The following is a 21,370-nucleotide window of genomic DNA, read 5'->3' as shown; positions in this document are numbered from 1 at the left end:
GGAAAAACTTCAAGAGTACTGTGCAACAATATATTCAAGAAGTGGTGTGAATCAGATGTGGATACTCAAAAATTCCAAAGAACTTTTGGACAATTTGAAATCACAAGATTTTACCAAAATCAACAGCTTAAAAACTTACGACTTTTCAACTTTATGCACAACCATTCCCCATGATAAATTAAAGTCCAGGCCTTTTGATATCATTGACACCTGGTTTTTCAATGGAAATGGAACTCGTAAATTTAATAACATGGTCATTGGTCATTTGCAAAATTATTTTGTTAAAACACATTCTGATTGCACACACAAGTATTCTGAAGTTGACATCAAAGAGATGCTCGAGTTTCTGATTGACATTATCTATGTGGTTTTTGGAGACCAGGTCTTCCAACAATCTATTGGAATTCCCATGGGTACCAATTGCGCTCCGTTATTAGCAGACCTATTTTTATATTCATATGAAGCAGAATTTGTGCAAAAGCTTATGCGTGAAGAGAAGAAAACACTTGCTGTGGCCTTCAACTCGACATTTACATACATCGACAACGCATTGTCAATTAACAATGGTAATTTCCATTCCTACGTCGATGCGATATATCCTGGTGAGCTTGAAATAAAAGATACCACAGAGTCTGATACATCTGTTTGATACCTGGATATTTTACTTGAAAAAGACGTTAATGGTAATCTAACAACCAAGCTATATGATAAACGCGATGACTTTTAACTTTCCTATCGTCAACTTCCCTTACTTGTCCAGCTATATACCTTCATCACCTGCATACGGAATATATATACATATCTCAGTTGATTCGATATGCAAGAGCATGTTCTACGTATGAACAATTTCTAAAACGAGGTGAATTATTGACAAGCAAGTTGATGAAACAAGAATATCAGCAGTCTCGTTTAAAGTCATCATTTCGTAAGTTCTATGGTCGATACAATGACCTTGTCAGCATATACAATTTATCATTGAGTCAAATGCTGACGGACGTTTTTCATACTAATTGTTAGTCCATTATTTATACACTGAATTGAAGACGGGTTTTTCCGTTATGTCCCGATCATGACAAGGAGCACACGGCGGGTGTGACCGGTCAGTAGAGGATGCTCACTCCTCCATGGCACCTGATCCCACCTCTGATGTTTCGGAGGTCCGTGTTTGCTCTGCTCCTAATTTGTATTGTTTTATGGACTTTGGATTGAATACTGTTCGTTATTTCCGTATCCTTCATGCAATGAAAAGATACCACTCAAATCAGCTTAGTCACGTAAACATATTTGACGACAACCATTTTTTAAAAATTATCAGCTGTAGACTATCGAGGGGATTGAAAGGATTGTCTCCCCAAAGGGAATTCAACAGCACAGAGCAGCCATACTAAGATAACTTTAATGGCAGGTGTGGGTGTGAGTATGGCAAGGTACCAATTCAAATAAACAACCTGAATGACCTTTAAAAGGTCAATCAGAATGAACAGGTCGCCCGAGGGGCGCAGTGGTTAGAGCGTCTGCTCAAGAGTCGCGAAGTAAGGAGTTGATCCTTACATCGCGGGTTCGAATCCTACTGTGGGATGTAGAGACCGTATTAGCCGAGGTCCCGAGTCGCAGTAGTAGCTGGCACGAGAAAGATACCTCCCTGCTCAATGGCGCTGAGTACCAAGTATAGGACAAACTTTGTAGCTCTCCATCGGCAAGTGGTGGCGTCTCTATATGAGTGAATAAATTGATACATTCAGTCAGAAGGATCAATACAGATATGAAAGAATTTACCCATCAAATCAAAATGAAACTTCTAGTTCTATTTAATTCAATTGTTAGTTATCTGTTTCATTTTCATTGTTTTGGAGAGATTCATAAAATGACCAGAAAACCATCTAATGTTTTTTTTTCAGGCCAGCAATCGTTGGAATAAAAAAAATTACATCATGCGGTTCAGTTACTAAGACAATTAAATAAAAGAATGTCTATTATCTGAAAACAAATCTTATCATTATTATCATTAATTATTTGTGTAAGTTGTAAAATCAAATTCAGTTCGCCACACATCCCATTTTGACCTTTGTAGTCCATGTTAGAGAGTTTGGGATACATGTACTGTACATTTTCATTCGCTCATCCTTTTTGTGGCGCATTGGTCTCGAGTCGTGGAGAAGGAGATTAGGATGATCCGTATATCACAAGTTCGGATCCAACTGCGGAACATGGAGACCGACCCTTTGGATGCGACCGCATTAACTGATTTCTGTTTGTCAATAACGTCCCTCTCGAGATTTTTTCATTCATATGGAGACGCCACCACTTGCCCATGGCAAGCTGCATTTATCCTATACTCGGCACTCATGGCCATTGAGCAGCGATGGATCTTTTTGTGCCAACACTTACTGCGACAAGAGACCTCGGGTTTTCGCGGTCTCATCCGAAAGACCGGTCTCCACGTCCCACAGTGGATTCGAACCATCGGCCTTAAAATCAACTTAATTACTTTGCGATTCTAGATCGAACCGTTAAAAAGGACTTTAAAAATCCTACATAAAACCTTCAGACTGCAATATTACAACGCTGCTAAGCATGACACAACAGTGTATTTCTCTACATAATTTTAGTTCTGGCCTCGGGATCATGAAACAGCTTAAGCTTAAGTCATACATTTCATGTTGTACTAAAATTTTATGGCAGGCAAACACACCAAAGTTCAAACATATTTCAATTTTGATTTATAAAATGTTGATATTTGCAAATTTTGCGATCAATTTAAAAATGTATAATCATTTTACAGGCAATTGAAAAACTGACTTAAGTCTAAGTCTGTCTCATGATCCTAGGGTCTTGGTATCATCCAAGACAACTGATGCCTATAAAGGATTGTCTGGAAAGTCATCATCGGAAAGAGACCTTAAAGGTTTGATCTGTTTTAGGATTCCCTTACTTTGAGGGAAACGTCAGTGAGATTAATATTACTCTCACGGTCTTCCCTTTCCTCATACCGTTTGTCCACGAAAACCACATGTCCCAAAATCGGAATGCCATTCTATTCAGACTATTGCATGCAAAGTTCCATTGTCGCAGTATGTGCTGTTACAAAAAAGGCCCCTCACTGCACACGGCCCTTAGTACAGAGTATAGGACAAAATTATTAACTCTCCACCGGCAAATGATGGCGTCTCCATGTGGGTGAAAATTTCTCTAGATATAAATACTGTAACTGGTTGTTGCAGCCTGTATCCGTATCCAAAACCGGTCTTTCGTATGAGACCTTACTAACCGCAGTCCTGTTCCGATCAATCGGTTTGTTATTTTTATGATTTTTGAACGCCTGCAAAGAAAAACAATACAGGACTGCCCTCAAAATAGTTTCACAAACCCAAGTTATGTGGAACTACATAAACATATGCATTTTGAAAAACATAGTTTTTTTCTGGTGCCTTTCAAAATTGAGTCATTCACAAAGGAATTTTATCACAGCGATGGTTCGTGTTGTTTGTTTGTATGTTTAACGTGACTCTCGAGATTTTTTTGACCCCATCAATTGCCGGTGGAGAGATGAAAATTTTATACTACAATCGGCACTTTCAACCAATTGAGCAGTTAGCGGTCTTTTTCATGCCAGCACCTACTGTGAAACGGGGCCTCGGTCGCATCTGAAGGACCGGTCTCCACGTCTCATATTGGGATTCGAACCCGCGATATATAAGGATCAATTTCTTATTTCTTGACTCTAGAGCAGACGCTCTATAACCACTGCGATACGCAGGCGACCGATAGTTATGTATATATAGAAAGCAAAGGGTTAATTTCTTGGTGTACACTGGACTCCCTATATCATTAAAATAAATTGAATACATATGTCATTGAATACCGTTTTTAAAAAAAATTGCTCCTATAACGTACACGCATTGAAAAAATAGAATCCATTCAGACATACCGGGTATTCTACTGCTTAAATAAATTCTTAAAACGTGCCACCGTCTCCAGAGCAGACCTTGTGACTAAAGAAATAACAAAAATGTTTTTCTGATCAGAGAATTTCCTCTTCTAAGAATATTTGCAATTTTAGATCACTAATATAATTGATTTTTTTTTTCACATAAGAAATTTATTAATGCGATTGGACGCATATCCCAATAGCTGTTCCCAAGTGTTTCTCTATTAAGGAACGTCGCACTTGTAGACTACGGTTAAAAAGTATACTTAAAACAATTTAAAAGTAAACAAATTATGTATCTCAGTGTAGTACTACTTGTGTGCGAAGTATGAAATAGGACCAAAACTGTAGGAGGGGTTGTGTTTCAGTGAAATTTCATAGAAAAATTTATTTCTAGTAACCATGACCATAAAGATTAATTGATTGTATAATGTTTAACGGTCCTATCGAGAATTTCTCAACGATATGGAGACGCCACCCGGCGGGGAGCTGCAAATGTTTCCTATCCTCGGAATTACAGTCATTCAGCAGGGAGGGATCTTTTTCGTGCCAGCACTTACTGCGACCCCAGTTTACACGGTCTCATCCGAAGGACCGGTCTCCACGTCCTACAGTGGGATTCGATCCCGCGACGTAAGGATCAACTCCTCACTCCTTACTTCGCTACTCTAGAACAGACGCTCTAACCACTGTACCACGCGGGTGACGCAAATAGCATGGCACACAAGTTGAATACAATAATCTAAGATCATTGCATCGTTTCCTATGACCTTTATGTTCAAATGAGACCAACCCTAAGAGGAGTAGCGTTTTTATGAGATTTCACAGAAATTCTATTTTCAGTAACAATGGCAACACCGTTCATCTAATCAAAAAACCAAACATTAGAAATGTTTCCTCGTGTACTCTACTGCAATGTGTTAATTCTACTTTGAAGTAGTTAATCAAAATCAAAAACTGATGCAATAAATTAAGTTTCTTAGTTTAGTTTGTGTGCCAAATTACTAGTATACTGAGCTGTAGGAGTAACATTTTGAAAAATTTGACAGACGGATGCATGGACGACGGACATCAAATAATCGCATAAGGTCTCTGACAGTAAAGCTAAAATGTACGCAAAAATAATAAAAATAAATAAGGTAAACCGTAAACCCCCTTCAACTGGAAATGTCGCACATCTTTCAGTCTTTTAACACCCACCCCGGCTAATGCAGAGCAAGGCTTTCCCAAATACTTCTCGAACACGTGCACGCGAGTATACTGCAAACTACAAATCGAGGGGCTCCCCAGAGGATAATGATCGATATTTACAATCACAAATTAGCCAATTTTAGCCCAAGTTATGCCCCTTGGACCGAGTAGAATATCAATTATTTACAGTTTTCGTTACATTAAAAATTCCCTTTTTAAATTACTTTGGTCTTGATTTATAATTCATGTTCCTGTACCTAAAATCACGTTGTTTAATGTGAAAAGGCCATATCAATAAGGTACATACATGCACATATTCACAAACCAAAACCCAAGTACCTGTGTAAAAATTAGCTTTATTATTTATTTATTAGGACCCGAGCGATCTACTTGGGTTCGTACTTGGTTAATGCCCAAATCTTATGTGGACAATTATGAGTGCAAAATGTACAGATCAAAAGCAAAATATACAATATAGGGTACACTGGCCTAGTGTAAAGTTTAAGCAATATATAATTTAGATAGTTCATAAAGAAGTTCCTGCCAATTGGCTATAACAATGTCAGAACGCCACCTTGCTATATACACAAAGACCACTATGAAATACTTCTACCCCTTGGCTTCTCCAAACTCACATTGATGCTATTTCATGGCTTTTTTCAGAAAATTGAAGTACACTGTAGACTTTTAATTTTATGTACGATACTTACTATTCGAGTGAAATCTCAATATAGTTTACGGACATCATCTTGTATGTAGTGTATTATTAGAGGAGGAGGTAAGAACTCTGGTGCACCCGTTTTGGAGTTTATTTGCAGAAATTATTAATCCATAAGTATTTATAGATATTGCCATTGTGCACCTCCGATTTTACTTTTTGATTTAACACATATTTTGGGTTTCTCACAAAACATTGAACACTCCCATTCCATTTATTTGCAATTTCCATTCATTTTCTTCGCAGAGATTGCACATGCATATTGAAATGAAATTTATTATACAGATTTATCATACAAATATCTAGGTTAAGTTCTGTTTTGCGTACAATCAAGCCATTTTTGACAGAATTGTGACTTTTAAAAATTCGAATTATTTGGGGAGGGGGCATACAGTAATTGTCTTCAAAGCTTAAATATATAATTTTTTTCAAGAGTCTGTGCGATGTTTTGCGCAAAGGAATTCATTTTGCATCTAATTATAATGAGCATTATAAAAGAAGAGTAAAAATTCATATTAGTTGCTTGCGTGAAAGTAAAACAAAACACCATGTTTACCGGATACAAATTATGGTGTTTGATTTTTTACCTTTGATTTCTTAATTTTCTGACATGTTTAATAATTACGTTGAAAGCATAAGTCCGCTTTATTTCGCTGGTAATGTAAACAATTTTCATCCACAGGTACTTGTGGACAATTCAGTTCAATTCAGTTTATTCTCTCAAAACCATGTAAATGGTACATGAGGTACAAAACATATAAAACATATATACATATAATACAGTGGGTCAAGCAGAAGGTGATAATTAAGGACAGACAATACTATTAATTTTAGAAATAAATGTACATAATTGTTTCAAAAAAACATTTTTGGCACATGATTTCACAAAACTTATTATTTGGATAAGAACAGAATTTTTGGTTCAAATAAACTTTTCTTAATTGGTTTAAAGCACTACATTCTAAAATATAATGATACTCATCTCCTATCTGGTTATTACTACATAAGCTACAAACTCTTTCATTTCTTTGAGTACCATTCCATCTACCTGTTTCAGTTGGGAGGTGGTGATTTGTGGTTCTAAACTTAACAAAAGTTTTTCTGAATTTAAATGATAACATTGTTAAATATTTTTCGCACTCAAAATTGGTTTTAAAAATTCTATAATTTAAACTTTTTGAAGATTCTTGAACTTCACTATTCCACTTTTGAATATATTGATCTTTTAATCTTTGTTTGACTGTAGCAGTTATCCATTCTACATTATAAAAATGATGTTCGTGCTCATACCATATATTTGATAAACCACATCTATCAAAAATCTTTTGTACAAAGGATATCCATGAATTTTTCATTTCCTCTTTATCATGTTGTTTACGTAAATACATATATACTATTCTACACAATTTGTTTTCTTTTCCATTCACAAGGTTTGCCCAATATTTTATCATTCTTGAGTAAATATTTATGTGTAATGGAAATCTACCAGTTTCTCCATAAATCATATAACTCGGAGTGCTACTTTTCAGATTCAATATATGTTTTAAATAACGTAAATGTACTCGTTCAATAATATCGATATTTTCATACCCCCATATTTCACAGCCATATAACAATACTGGTAAAACTACTTTATCAAACAAATCCAATTGACATTCGAAGGGGAGATTAAACTGCCTAATTTTACGTATCACACCATACATTGCCTTTTGTGCTTGTTCACATAGGTGTTTTCTTGCTTTACATAATGAGCCTGTACGAGAAAATACAATCCCTAAATAATTAAAATCCTTGACTACTTCTATGATACTGCCATTATATGTAAAAATACTCTTTGGCTGTCTACCCTTTGAAAAAATAAGTATCTTTGTTTTCTTGATATTCACACATAATTTCCATTCTTCACAATATTTGTAAAATTCATTTAGTGCTCTCTGAAGATCTTCAGCAGTTTCGGCTAGAATTACAGTATCATCGGCATAAAATAAGATAAACAATTTCATATACAAAAACAACTCATCCTGTATACCTTTGCTAATACTAGACAAACCAACAATATTCTTTTCTGTCAAAAAATCTTCCAAGTCATTAATATATAATGAAAATAAGAAAGGCGATAAGTTTTCACCTTGTCGTACACCAACATTACAATTAAAAAATTCAGATGACAGACCATTCATTTGTATTTTAGATTTTATACCACTATACATATTTTTAATAAAAGTAAAACATTTACCATTGACCCCACTTCTGAGAAGTTTGCACCAAAGTCCCTCACGCCAGACTGTATCAAACGCTTGTTTAAAGTCTATAAACGCACAAAACAATTTTCTTTTGCTGTTAATTAATGTCTGAGATAAAAATTGTAATAATAGGATATTGTCTAAAGTAGAGTAACCTTTTCTGAACCCAGTCTGACTTTCTTTAATAAGCATAACTTCTTCTGCATAATTTTCTAAACGGCTACCTAATATTCTTGTAAAAAGTTTACCTAAACAGCTTAAAAGGGTAATCGGGCGGTAATTTTCAGGATGCGTTGGGTCACCCTTATTTTTGTAGATTGGTTTCAGGATACCAATTAACCAGTTTTCTGGTACGATACCAGTTTCAAAAATAAGATTGAAAAAAGTTTCATAAATTGGCAAAAATAATGGCAAAGTTGTTCTTATGTGCTCATTTAAAATATTATCGAAGCCCGGGGCCTTACTGTTCTTCAAATCATTGACAGCTGATGAAATTTCCTCCCTGGTAATTGGATAGTCTAACAGCTCATTATTATTGTAATTATCTACATGTAAATATTTCGTCCAGTTAACCTCAGTATTTTCAATATTACTAGTTTCATTCATATCTCTAAAATAGTTAAACATCGATTCTATATCCGCAGAGCTTTTTTCTGATTTTTTAGTACTATTAAGAATGTTCCAATATTCTTTTGTATTTGTTGTACGTAATTTCATAAGTTTCTGCGATAAGTCTTTTCTGTACTGTTTTATTGAGTTATCCATTACCTTTTTGTAATATTTACTTGCTTTCTTCAGACTTTCTTTATTTTCACTCGTTTTATTTGCGTTATTTATGCGCTTCGCTAAATGAAATTTTCTCCTTGCTGTTTTACAGTTACCGTTAATTAAACCATGGTTTATCTTTTTTCTTTACATTACAAGTTCGAAAACTTTTCCTTCCGAATGATTTCTCAGCAGCATTGAAAAATGTATCACACATTCTTGAAATTACATTGTTGACACTTTCATTAGTAACATTATTTGAGGTTCTTAAATTTAATAGTTCTTGTTCGATACTTTTTAAAATAGACTTGTCGATGTTTTCACGGAAATCGTCTGCTTTGTCATTCGACCAGAGCGTTACACGTGATTGGTTATTTACAGGTGTGTTACTAACGGTAGATATAATTTGCTCAGTAACAATGCTAAATGAAACAGGGCTATGTACGTCTGAAAACATTTCACAAAATTCTAAGATGTCAAAGTTTCTTAACAGTTTGAACATTTCCATACTTGCCAGAACATAATCGACTGTGCTAGTATTTTTACAAGTGAGTGCTCCTACATCTCTATCGCCACCTACGCGACCATTGACAATATACACATTATTATTTATACAAAAATCTATCATCTTATAACCGAAGTTATTATTTGAAAAATCTTTTACAGTCCTGTCAAGAGGAATGTTTACATTATCAAAAAACGTTTCAATATCGTTATTATCAACGCCAGAATTCCACTGTTTAACATTTGTTAAAAATTCATCTGTTATAATAAAGTCATTCAATTTGCCCACTCTGGAATTCAAATCCCCCAGCAAACAAACATATTTACAATCTTTGGATATAGACATGAGCTCTTGTTCTATTTCAATAAAACAATCTGGGGATGAATACTTGCTATTTTCTGGAGGGATATATACAATACCAAAATAAATGTCCTCCTCGAGATGAAATAGCGATCTATTACATTTGAACCATAATACATACTTACAATCTGTGTTGATTATTTTGATATACTTGACAATGGAATCTCTAATTAATAAAGCAATGCCACCTGATTTTACTCTTGATAATTTACATCTGTTTTTTAAAAAAGTAATAGAAAATCCAGGTATTTGCAAATTATCAGTGTCGTCTGTTTTAGTTTCAGTTAAACCAATTATATCATAAGAAGAAATAAGATCATTAAATTCCGTATACTGAAGTCTTCTATTTACACCACAAACATTTAATGATAAAAACTTTATTTCATTATTTTCTGTCTGGCCTCCGGCGTTGTCCTAGTATGTGGAAGAAACTGGACCATTATAACGGAATTTTTTGTGTACCGGTTCTAGTGTCTGTATCACTGTCACTTTTGCACGGTTAGTACCTGTGGGGGTTCCGCGATGAGTCCACGGTGTGTTCGCGAGGTTGGAATTTTTTTTCACAAATTTAATTATTACACATATTCATCATGTGTACAAGATGAAAAAATCGTCAAAACCCCAAAATAATTGCTTCACAAAAAAAAATACCCCTCTGTACATTATAAGAGAGACTTTCTCTCTTATAATGTATATACTAGTAGTGGGGTATTTTTTTTTTTGAAGCGATTATTTTGGAGTTTTGACGATTTTTTCATCTTGTACACATGATGAATAAATGTAATAAATAAAATTTGTGAAAAAAAGTCCAATAAGCCCCGGGGTTGAATATCGGGGGGGGGGGGGGGTTTCCTGTCCACAAGTACCTGTGTTTACATGCGGACAAAAGCGCGAAGTTCCGCATATGAAACCCCAGTCGTATCCCTTAATTTGCTCTAAAAATGTTGATTTCTTTTTCTTTTTCTTACAAGCATGCACATTTGATTTTTGATATTTGATTTTTTTTCCTTACAAGCATGCACATTTAATGCGTTATTATTGATTGTGCTAGAAGGGAGAATAAATTCAATGAATTTAATGTAATTGAAAGTAAGAAAACCCCAATGATTATCGTATAAACATTGTTACGAAATATATCATTATCAACGCTAGCTAATTTTGTTCTTTGCAAAAAGGTGCGAATTGCTTAGAATACTCAAAACCCACAACTATAGCGAGTTGGAAAATATACACCTTTTGACTGACAAAAAGTTGAAGGTGTAAAAATGCCCCTGGTGGACAAACACTTTTATAGACCCACTGTCGGGGGTCATTCATTGTAGATAATGCCCCCGTCACTTATTAGTAACACAAACATCACAATATCTAATGGAATTATCACTGCACAAGCAGTAGTTCTTTAATCAATCACGATCAAACTCGGCAGGATGAGATATAAACTACCGGTGTTCTTTGAAAATCGATTACATGTCCAGGATTATAAATGATACGTGTACATTGATGATTTTATGAAACGAGATGATTACAAATTAATTGCCGTTAACATAATATTTATTCATGTAAACAAATTACACCCGTGTTTGTTTTATTGCTGAATGTGCATTCAAAATGTAATTTGGCAGAAAATCTCCATTAATCAAAATTGAAGACTTTTACATAGCCTTCTTTTTAATTTTACTTTATATAAAAAGTTTAAAATTTGAATAATTTTTATATATTGAACATGTATCCAACTTGATTTAATGGAATAAAAATATGTTTTATGTCCATAATTTATGAAAATTGTCAACAAATAAAGATGAAAACATTGCTTTAAGGTTTTTTTTGAAAATCATTAATTGAATGCTCACAGTTTTTTTTTTTGTTTACTAAAGTTTTTTGAATTTTAATATACAAGATGGATTTAGAGCTCCAAACCTTTGTTATGTAAACAAGGCCCGTGCTATCTTCTTGTTTGCTTAGGTTTAATATACAAATATATGTTCGTTCAAAGCAGATTTTTTCAATAAGGAAGTTAATTCTAAATACCACTAGACAGTTTCTAGTTATTTGTTGAATGTCGTTTTGTTAGAAATATGTTTTCTTTATGTAAACAAAAACGATGCACGAGCCTTGTTTACATTTTGAAGAATTGTAATGCTAGTCCTGTACATGTATACATATCCTAAATGTAAATCAACAAATGGTGTTCAATTTTTTGCTGATTATATCAATTACGTTAATTAGGAATTGTAAACATTAAAATTGGTTTTTAAAAAATCTGTTTAAAGTGTGTCCATGTCCCTTTAATTAAATATTAATTCTCACGTCAAAAGTCATCAGATCAATGCATGTCTTAAAGTAAATGCAAATATTTTGTAGAAATATGGGTATTGCGTATGATATGCTTTCATTTTATTGCATTCTTTGACAGCTAAATCCAATGACGTTAAACAGCAAATCTAAGGGAATTTCTCTCAAGAGGGCAATTTACATATTGATTAAAATTGTCTCACATATAATTGCCACATGTATGAACTGATTTACTTACAGATGTCAATATGGACTCGCAGGAAGGAGCTAAAATGAGCAGTATTTATTATAAGTATTTAATAGGCACATAAACTTACACAGACGATCTTATGGCCTCTTGTAATACTTGCGATTAAGGTGCTAATCGGGTTGTGACAAGAAAAACACATGGGGAAAGAGAGTGAGCAATGTCAAAGATATCCCCTGCGAATTCTGACAGGAAATGTTCACATGTGTATGATCAGTCTAATCCAATATTCCAAGTGTTTGTATAACCATTCAAGTATGTCCTCGGTCTTATCTTAATTATTAAAATAATATGATATTTAGATGTTTTAAAATGTTCTCTGTTTCCCTTAATTTTTAAGGATGGAGATTTTATGAAATGCATTATTAAGACAGGGTATAATGATCAACCTTGCAGCACACCAAATTTAATAAATAAATGAGACATACGCATGTACAGGGATTTATTAACACACTTATACCAAAGATGTGTGACACTGAGCAATAAGAAGGGACACATGGGATGGTAAATTATAATGTATTACATAAGAAAGATAAGTTCTCTAAATCTGACACATATTTAGTAGTTATCGTATCTTGAAGACTTTCCGACTGTGAATGTTCATGTAATTGAACACTCAATGTCTTGCCAAATGCAAGGAAATTGCATGTCAATTATAAATTATGACTTCCTGAAATGTCATATTTAACAAGCATCACCCCAAGAAAACACTGCAACTAGAGTGGCAAATCCGGTTTTTTCACCCTCAACCTGCCCTCTAGAAAATACATTGCTGAATCAAAAGTTAAACTAGTTCTTTCCAAGGAGACAACGATCTTATCTAGTCTTTTATCTCAAGGGTATAAGTAACAAAGGAAAAGATTAATCATGCATAAAGTTGACTTATCTTGATGAAATACATACATCTAAAACACCGCGTGGTGTTCTACAATCCCCAAAACAAGATAACAAATTTTACATGTTGTTTATAGCTGTGACACCTCATTAAACATCTCCTTATTTTCTCTCTTTTATTCCTTACCCCCTCCCCCTTAAAAATATCATTGTAAAATGTAGTAAATTTTGAATGCTACTCCGGTGCGTTCTACTTGAAGCTTGTTTTAAACCCATTTACATTTGGCCGTCAGTAATGCGAATATTAAATTCATGAAATGTGAAGAAGTTATAATTTTGATGTTCAAAATTCTCGCGTTTTGTCAATGTACACAATATTTATTACTTTCAAAAATCAAGGAGATAATTAAACTTCACTAAATTCTGAGGAAGAAACTTGGAGGCTAAACTCTCCCATTTCACAGATATAGAAATAGATTTAGTACATTGTATATACTTTTGATATTTAAAAGTTAATAGCAAGTGGGCTTAATCTTTTACCCTCATTGTAAAAGATCATCATATGAAATGGTTGCTACTTGTAATCTCGTAACATGTCTCTCTGCAAAAGAAGAAAAACTGTTAAGGACTTTCCTTCTTTTCCTGGCAAAGTACTGGGCTTGCATAATCATGCAGTGTATAAACCATACAAAAAATCTTTGTCTAGGTATATGGGACGTTAATAACAACATCCAATGATTGAATACCCGAATATTCGACTCAATACCCGATTGATTTTTTAAGTTCCTACGCTCTGCCTTCTTGAGATCCAGTTTTGTAAAATTCATTTTAAGATATGTTCATTAGCACAAAACGTATACTACATTGCACTAAGCTTCTAAATTGATTTCACCTGCACCCAACTTTCAGGCAAAGGCAACATTATCCGCAAAATGCCAAAAAATGGATGAAATTCAAAATTAATTCAAGTATTAATAAGTCCACTCAAATCCTGCTTTTCTCATTGCATTCGAGTAAGACTACCATGCAAGATGGCAAAGTTTCATGGTTTTGACCTCAAAACAGCAATAATTGTAAAGTGGATATAGAAAAATTGTCCCCTCAAAGTGCAAAATCCACTGCACCTCTGATCTGAACCTGCATGAATTCAAATTTTAAAAAACCTTGAAGTTTTCCTTTTCATGTCACATGAAGACAGCATAGTAAACTTTCTTTATATCCATTTGCAATTAATAAATTTAATTAAAAAAAAAAAAAGTTTGCAAAGATTGATTTTTGTTGTTTTACATCGAGTCGGCGATATTTCAGCTATATTTCAGAGGTGTCTGCAAAGAGAAACCAAAACAAAAATGTAATTTACAACAACATTTATTGCATCTTTTTTTTAATATACATTTGACTAAAACTTGCTTTGTCAAATATTTAAAAACTTAACCATAACAAACGTCAATGTGTTAAGGATGAACATTTACAAGATGAGTATGAGTATATAAAAATAATAGATGTTCAACTGAATTACTTCAGATTTCTCATGACTGTTTTTCGGATAACAAGAATGTGTGATGTATCATGTAGAGTTTCATGTAATGTACATTTGTTTTCAAACTAAATCTACTTTAAAATGCTACTACAATACTTAGACAAGGATTGTCAATAAATCCTTTGACTTTCAAATGACTATAAGTATTTCATATATTTATATAGTATATTGCCATTGTACAGAGTACACAATATATTTCGATAATATATTCTCAGATACAGGAAAAAAAGATAAATAAAAAAAGAAAATAAATTAATATGAATCAAATCTAAATTATACATCTTTAAATCTGTGGCAGATAAATCATAAATTACTGAGGATAAATTATTAAATATATTCATAGAAATTCTTCTTTGGACACAACAATTCTTCTAACATCCATTCACCGTGTTTATAATCAATGTAGTAAAGCACCCGATTATTTTTTTTCCATATCCATTTTATGGATAAAGTATGAGGATTCACCAAGGAAAATAAGCAGAGACCCATAAAAACCCATTAAATTTTGCATTATATGCAGATGAATTGTATAGTGAATTATGAAGAGCACATGATTTGATTCTAGAGTTAATATAGTTAATTGAAATGTGATCCTATGCTATGCTGAAGTTCTGATTTCTTTAAAAGTAAAACAAAAGGTGAAAAATAAAATGCATGATATCTTCATAAACATTAGATGATTCTAAACCTTAAAAATACACAAAGTTCCAACATTACAAAAAGGCATGAGAAGAAGAAAAAACAAGTAACAAGGAAAAAATTTGGTTCAATTTGTGTAGTCATCAACCCTCTTTGTTATAACATATTTTTCTTTCATTTTGAAAAATATTTTGCTTTATCTTTCTACTGAAATCTCTAGCAATATAAGTTTCAATTCATTTACAGAGTTCAGATCCAATATCAGTATTTTAACACACACCAGTATCTTGCAATTTTTAGTAAAAGTTATTTGTTTAGGAGGCAATTTACAAATTTGTTTTTGAATCAAACATAGTCATCCCACTTGCAGCAGTATCAATAAAGGAAATCACAAATGAATTGACTTGTCAGCTGTTAAAAAGAAACTTTAAATTGCACAAATACCATGTACATTAGAACATAAAAATCTCAAAATCTCCATTCTTCCTCTTGCATTTTGTTTAACAATCACACTTAACATTCATACCTTAATAAAAATGAACACATTTGGTGGAATTGTGAACACAAGTGGTTTCATTGCCATATTTCAACATGAACACATGGGATATTGTAAATAATATCAAGTATATGTATTTGATTCATTGTATTTTGACTGAAATTTATTCTTTGAACATTGAGATGAACACAAAGTGGCCATACATGAATGGAAAACATTGTTCCTATAATCATGGGTACAATTGAAAACTTATGCATGTAAAATTTGTTGGTCCCACTACTAAAGAGCTATACAGACCCCACCCTTTAAAATGGGTGCAATATATAAACAAAACATGAAAATATTGCAAGAACAGTTTTGTTAAATTAAGATTATAAGTTTACAATACACTCAGTCACACCCTATGTATCAACAATAAATACCACACACGTCGATATAGGAAATCGACCACACAGATTAAATATATGTTAATCAACACACGCAGCACTAGATTACACAAGAATACCCTTCATTCTGCTGTAAAGTATACAAGATACAACTTTCTCCCTAGTATATTCCTGAGGATTCTAGGTCATCAGATATATATCAGCAGAAGACTCAAAAGTTAACCTGAGATAATTGTCTAGTATTTCTGTACAATAGCACAATTTGAAATTATCCCTCAATTATACAGTCTACTCTCTTGTACACAATACACTCCTACTTTAACTCCCCCGATTCTTTCTCGAAAGAATCTAACTCACTGGAACTAAAGGAGGTGTTGGAATCTTTGGAGGTATTCGACTTCTTGTTGCCGCTATGGGGAGGGGTTAACTGTGTGATGACTTGAGCTTGGGGGTCTGGACTTCTCGCCCTCAGCAGAGTTTGGATTTCTTCCTGTAATTCTTGAGCTCTTTCCTACAACACACAAAGAAAAATCATTACTTTTCTGTTGCAGCACTTATCAAATTTGTATGATAACAGAAATATTCATTGCAATGCATGTGTGCAGATTGGAAGGGTATATTATACTTCCCATAAAATTCTGTATTTGAAATTTTCTTTAAACACAAGTCTGCTTTTGCAAATTCCTGGCATCTTTCTCAATTTTTTTTTAGATAGCATTATTACCTTAATGACAAGGTAAGTATAAACTAACAACTGTGCATCAAGTCAACTTACCAGCATGTTTAGATCTACAGAGTGAATCTGGATGTTATGGGAGTCCTCGGCCGGTATGCTCGGGAAAAACTTGACCTCTACAGAGCCCTCGTCCATGTGTGTCCGAGCAAACGGTGCCATCCACTCTACACACGGCTCCAAGTCTTTCCACTCATACCCTGTAATCAACGGAAGATTTGTTAACTTTTATCCAACAAAGTAAAATTTTTTGAAGTTTACACTGACCATGACAGAGGAGGGAAAATTGATCAGAAACGTGACATGACTCTTTGGTTCATATGAACTAAAGAGCATTTTTTTATTTTTAGAAAATAAAAAGTTTGTACAGAAGCATAAAAAAAAATAAAATTATATTTTGGTAAAACAATTACTGGACACAGGTGAACAATTTCATCATCTACCAGGTTGAACTTTCAAAAAAAAAAATCATTTTTTAAATCTCTTTTTATGCTGCAGTTTTTATGTGTGTTAGCAAATGAAATAGCATAAACATTGAATACCATCATTTTCAATGCACAAATCAGGATAAACCTCAGTCAAAACTTTAGAGTCACCCGACCGAATTGAATGTGACTTTCAAAAGATTTTTTAAACAATTTTTTTTTACACTATAGAAATAGTATGGCAATACGTACCAGTAACAGACAGCACCATTTCTCTTGAGGTAAGATGATACAGGGCAGCAGCTGCTAACTGACTGTAAGTGTACTCCATACAGCTAATGTCCAGTATACACAAGTCTGTCAACTGTTAATCATATCAAAATCTTAGCTTTCTCTCACCGAATAATGATAAAAGAAATGAGAAATAACAGCATACAGCTGTCATTTGAAGAATTATGTAACACAAATTTGCTAAAAATGATTTACAGAGCATTCTAAAATAGATAAAAAAAATTGTGTCATCCAACTGATTTAATGTGCCAAAACTCATTTATAGTTTGTGATGCTTGCCAAAATGCTTGACTTTTACCCTTTTTTTGCAATCACACGTACAAAACACATGTGATGAATACTTAGGGGAAAACAAAAATTTAAAATTTATCCATGTTCTGCCTCCACTATGTGGTCTATGTTGGCCACTTGAAGGTAGACATTCAGCCAAGCTGTGATGGTCATTGGAGAGAGATCCCACTTCAAAGCCTTCAATGTAACAAAGGTTATGACATTAACATTTGGATATCATTGGTTCTGAGTCAAACTAAAGAAGAAACCAACACAATTTTTTTGACTTTGCATACTACTAGTAGACATGTATGTGGTATAAATTTTGTAAATAAAGTGCATATATCTTTAAATCAGTGACTATAGCACAAAAATTTTACATTATTTTGACTAGTTGACATATATATATTTAGTAAATAGTTTGTTTTAAATCCGTGAATCGTTCAAGTTTTTTTTGGAAGTCTTGTTCTATCAAAAAATATCCATTACAGATTACAATTGAATTGTGTCAACAAATAAAGGAAAGATCAGTAGAGACCTATAAAATACCTTTAAAATAACAAGTTCTTGCTCCAATATCTCTGCTTCTGAGCAAGCACCATCTGTGACATAGGCAAATTCAGCTATCTTAGGTGGATAAATTTCCTACAAAAATATAAGTGAATATTTTATATATTCAACGCTTTAATGTTTTGTTTGTTTGTTTGTTTTTATAATAATGTATATTTATGACAGTTTTTATTAACTTACCTCTAACTTAGCTGCAATGAAGAGTGCTGTTATTCCTACGAGTTGAAGCTGGTGTTTCATGACATTGTTTGTGGTACTAAGAAAACGGTCAATAAAATCAACACTGAGGTAGAAGGTTTCCCTATGTAATCTGTATACTTCACAAACCTGGAAAGAAGAGAAACATCATATTTATTTTTTTTTTTTGTGTAACAATCATTGCCAATTGAAGACACACATCTAGTATTTATAATCCGAGGGCACTGACAACACAATTCTAGAGATTAACTCAGACAGAAAATTTTTCTTTTAAGTTACAAATGATTTTTTTTTTTTTTTTTTTAATTTATTTCCCAAGATCTATGTCTTTTATTTCTTTACAAGTAAATGATCAATCATTTTGTCTTGTTATTTTTATGCTGTTTACATTTTTATTTACCTCTATAATCCAATCTAGCAGTATGGATCTCATTCTTGGTTGAAGTGTGGGATGGCGATCAAACATATGATGATTTCGGTTATATTGTGATTCCTTTCGAAGCATCAAGGTCCATACTTCTTGGGAATCTGCCCAACTAAATGTGGGCAGGGGGGACAGTCTACACGCATGGGTGCAAATATTTCTAAATCTGAACTGGGAACTAAGTACAGTTAAAGGGGAGGATTTTAAGTCCGACTCGGGGGAAAGTGGTTCACTTGGCACTAGGGTACAGGTAGTTATGGATGAGTTTTCTGATATTGGAATCCATTGGTTCTGGAAAAAAAATTAATTTCAATTCTTGGATCTAAAATTTAAAAAAAATTAATAAAAAAAAAATTGTGTAATTTTTTTTCATCACCACCCTACCCCCCCCCCCCCCCCGCAAGTTCATAGGGTTTTTGATTGGGATTAATTTCTGACAGCAGAACTATTGGTAGAAACTTGGGCAATATGAATTGTTTTTCACTTCAAGTTGAAAGAAAATAACTGCAGTAAATCTCTTGGCTTGGATTCTAACTGTAAACAGTGGCATTTTGAGTTGAAAATTAATTAAGAATAAGACCATAGCTTGGATCACGATAAGCTGTGAATTCATTCATTCAATTTCTTTCAAATAATAAATACCCCCAGAAACAAAACATTTCATAATGCCTTCAATTCAGTCACAATTTTCTTCTTCTTTCGGTTTGTTTATATTTGCAAGAATATTATTGGGGTCGTATGGCGCCCGGTTTTTTACCCCTTTAAAAAATTATTGCAATATATAAACAGAAAAATGCATACCTCTATTCTAAACTGCTTGCTTCGATTATTCATATTAGCATCTTCCTCAAATGCCTGTAATAAAATTTAATGACTTTTATTATTTTTCTTTTCAAACACCGGAATGAATGAATGAACAAAGAAATCGGCGTTCATGGCCGCTAGGGCGCTCAAAAAATGTTGCAACCCCCTACCTCGTCGGCTTTTCTTTTCCTTTTGATTTTCATAAAAACTTCTTCCTCACTTTTCACTTTTGACTGCAATCGTGCACTATAATTGAAAGATATAACATATTCTATCACAGAAATAGGCGAGCAAGCCATTCATAAACCGCTTCGGTGATCACATAACAAACAAAATGGCGCGCGGAATAATCGCGGGGGTAGGCGGCAAATCTTACCTTTTTCTCGACATCGTTGTCGGCCGAACTGCCGATCGCCGAAATCTGAAATAAATAATATTCATTTCTTAACGAAAAAGTATTTTTTATGATAAATTATTGTGCAAATCATGCAATTTTTACTTTCCCGTAAGAGTGGGACATTTTAAGGCCAAACCAAAAAATAAACCCTTTTCAGTATTTGATCTAAATAAAAACTGTCGATTTAGGTTATTACACCAAATCCCTCAAAAAACAAGTCATTCAAATTATACATCGATAAAATCATAAAAAAATTCATGCCAGCTAGTTGACAGCACATTCAACGTCGGCGTGGAATGTCGACCTACACATAATCGTGGTGTAATGATCACAGCAAGAAAATATGACAAAATCATCTCTGAAATCTTCATTATGACAAATAGTTTCAAATTCTTACATGTTTCTTCCAATCAATTCATTGCATAAAAAGTCCAAAGTCAATAGTCGAGCTCGATCTCAAATAACTTCTTCCCTCACCGACAGACAAGCTCGTAATGCCCCCTACCGATGCTATCCCGCCAACGGTTTTCGGGTGGGAAAAGGGATATTTGCAGGAATGCCAAAAAGAATTATTATTTTACCAAACTGTATTTAAAAACTGATTTTTGTTACACGCCAGTAATTAAAAAGTTATAGCAACAGTTTTAAAGCTTTTTATTTGACTTCCGACCACGTAATGTAATGCGCGCCAAAGATAAGTTTGAAGTACAATAAAATCATTAAAAAATTACAAAAAAATATTTTTGAAACCCCAAAAGCATTGCCTTATTTCATATCAATTTAATGGATAATAATGATTCTTTGAAATTAATTAGCGAGATGTTTGTTTTTTATATTCGCAAAGTGAGCTAAAAATTCATTGTGTTTTGCAACAATAAAAACATTCTTTGAAATTAATTCAATTTTCTTAATGAAAGTTTGAGTAATGATGAATGAATATTTAACTAGATCACTAAAACTTCATTATTTATATACTGTTGCTTTATCTTAAGGAATAAAAATAGTAATTATCTCGATATTTATATTATGAATGCAATGTAAACAATCCTCGAATATATTTTTAGTAATGCACGTGTTAAAGTTCATCGGCATGCGCATTGAGAATACACTTTGT

At 33.4% G+C, this 21,370-nt stretch overlaps 1 protein-coding gene across 1 annotated transcript; it reads right to left on the bottom strand.

Annotated features, from left to right (window-relative positions):
* Window positions 1-14,433: 14,433 nt before the first annotated feature.
* On the bottom strand, window positions 14,434-21,348 carry LOC134282649 (G1/S-specific cyclin-E-like). Its single transcript, XM_062765047.1, is given in 12 exon segments — window positions 14,434-16,655; window positions 16,920-17,077; window positions 17,555-17,685; window positions 17,922-18,061; window positions 18,413-18,508; window positions 18,614-18,760; window positions 19,032-19,346; window positions 19,857-19,910; window positions 20,030-20,105; window positions 20,236-20,280; window positions 20,654-20,705; window positions 21,300-21,348. Coding segments are annotated over 12 exon segments (1,461 nt in total). The 3' UTR covers window positions 14,434-16,457.
* Between the last annotated feature and the right edge of the window lie 22 nt (window positions 21,349-21,370).

The sequence above is a fragment of the Saccostrea cucullata genome, unplaced genomic scaffold (assembly GCF_032062105.1).
Source record: "Saccostrea cucullata isolate Sc308-1 unplaced genomic scaffold, CSIRO_AGI_Scuc_v1 ctg183, whole genome shotgun sequence".
Taxonomy (NCBI): Eukaryota; Metazoa; Mollusca; class Bivalvia; order Ostreida; family Ostreidae; genus Saccostrea; species Saccostrea cuccullata.
This window is presented reverse-complemented; position numbering and strand designations above follow the sequence as displayed.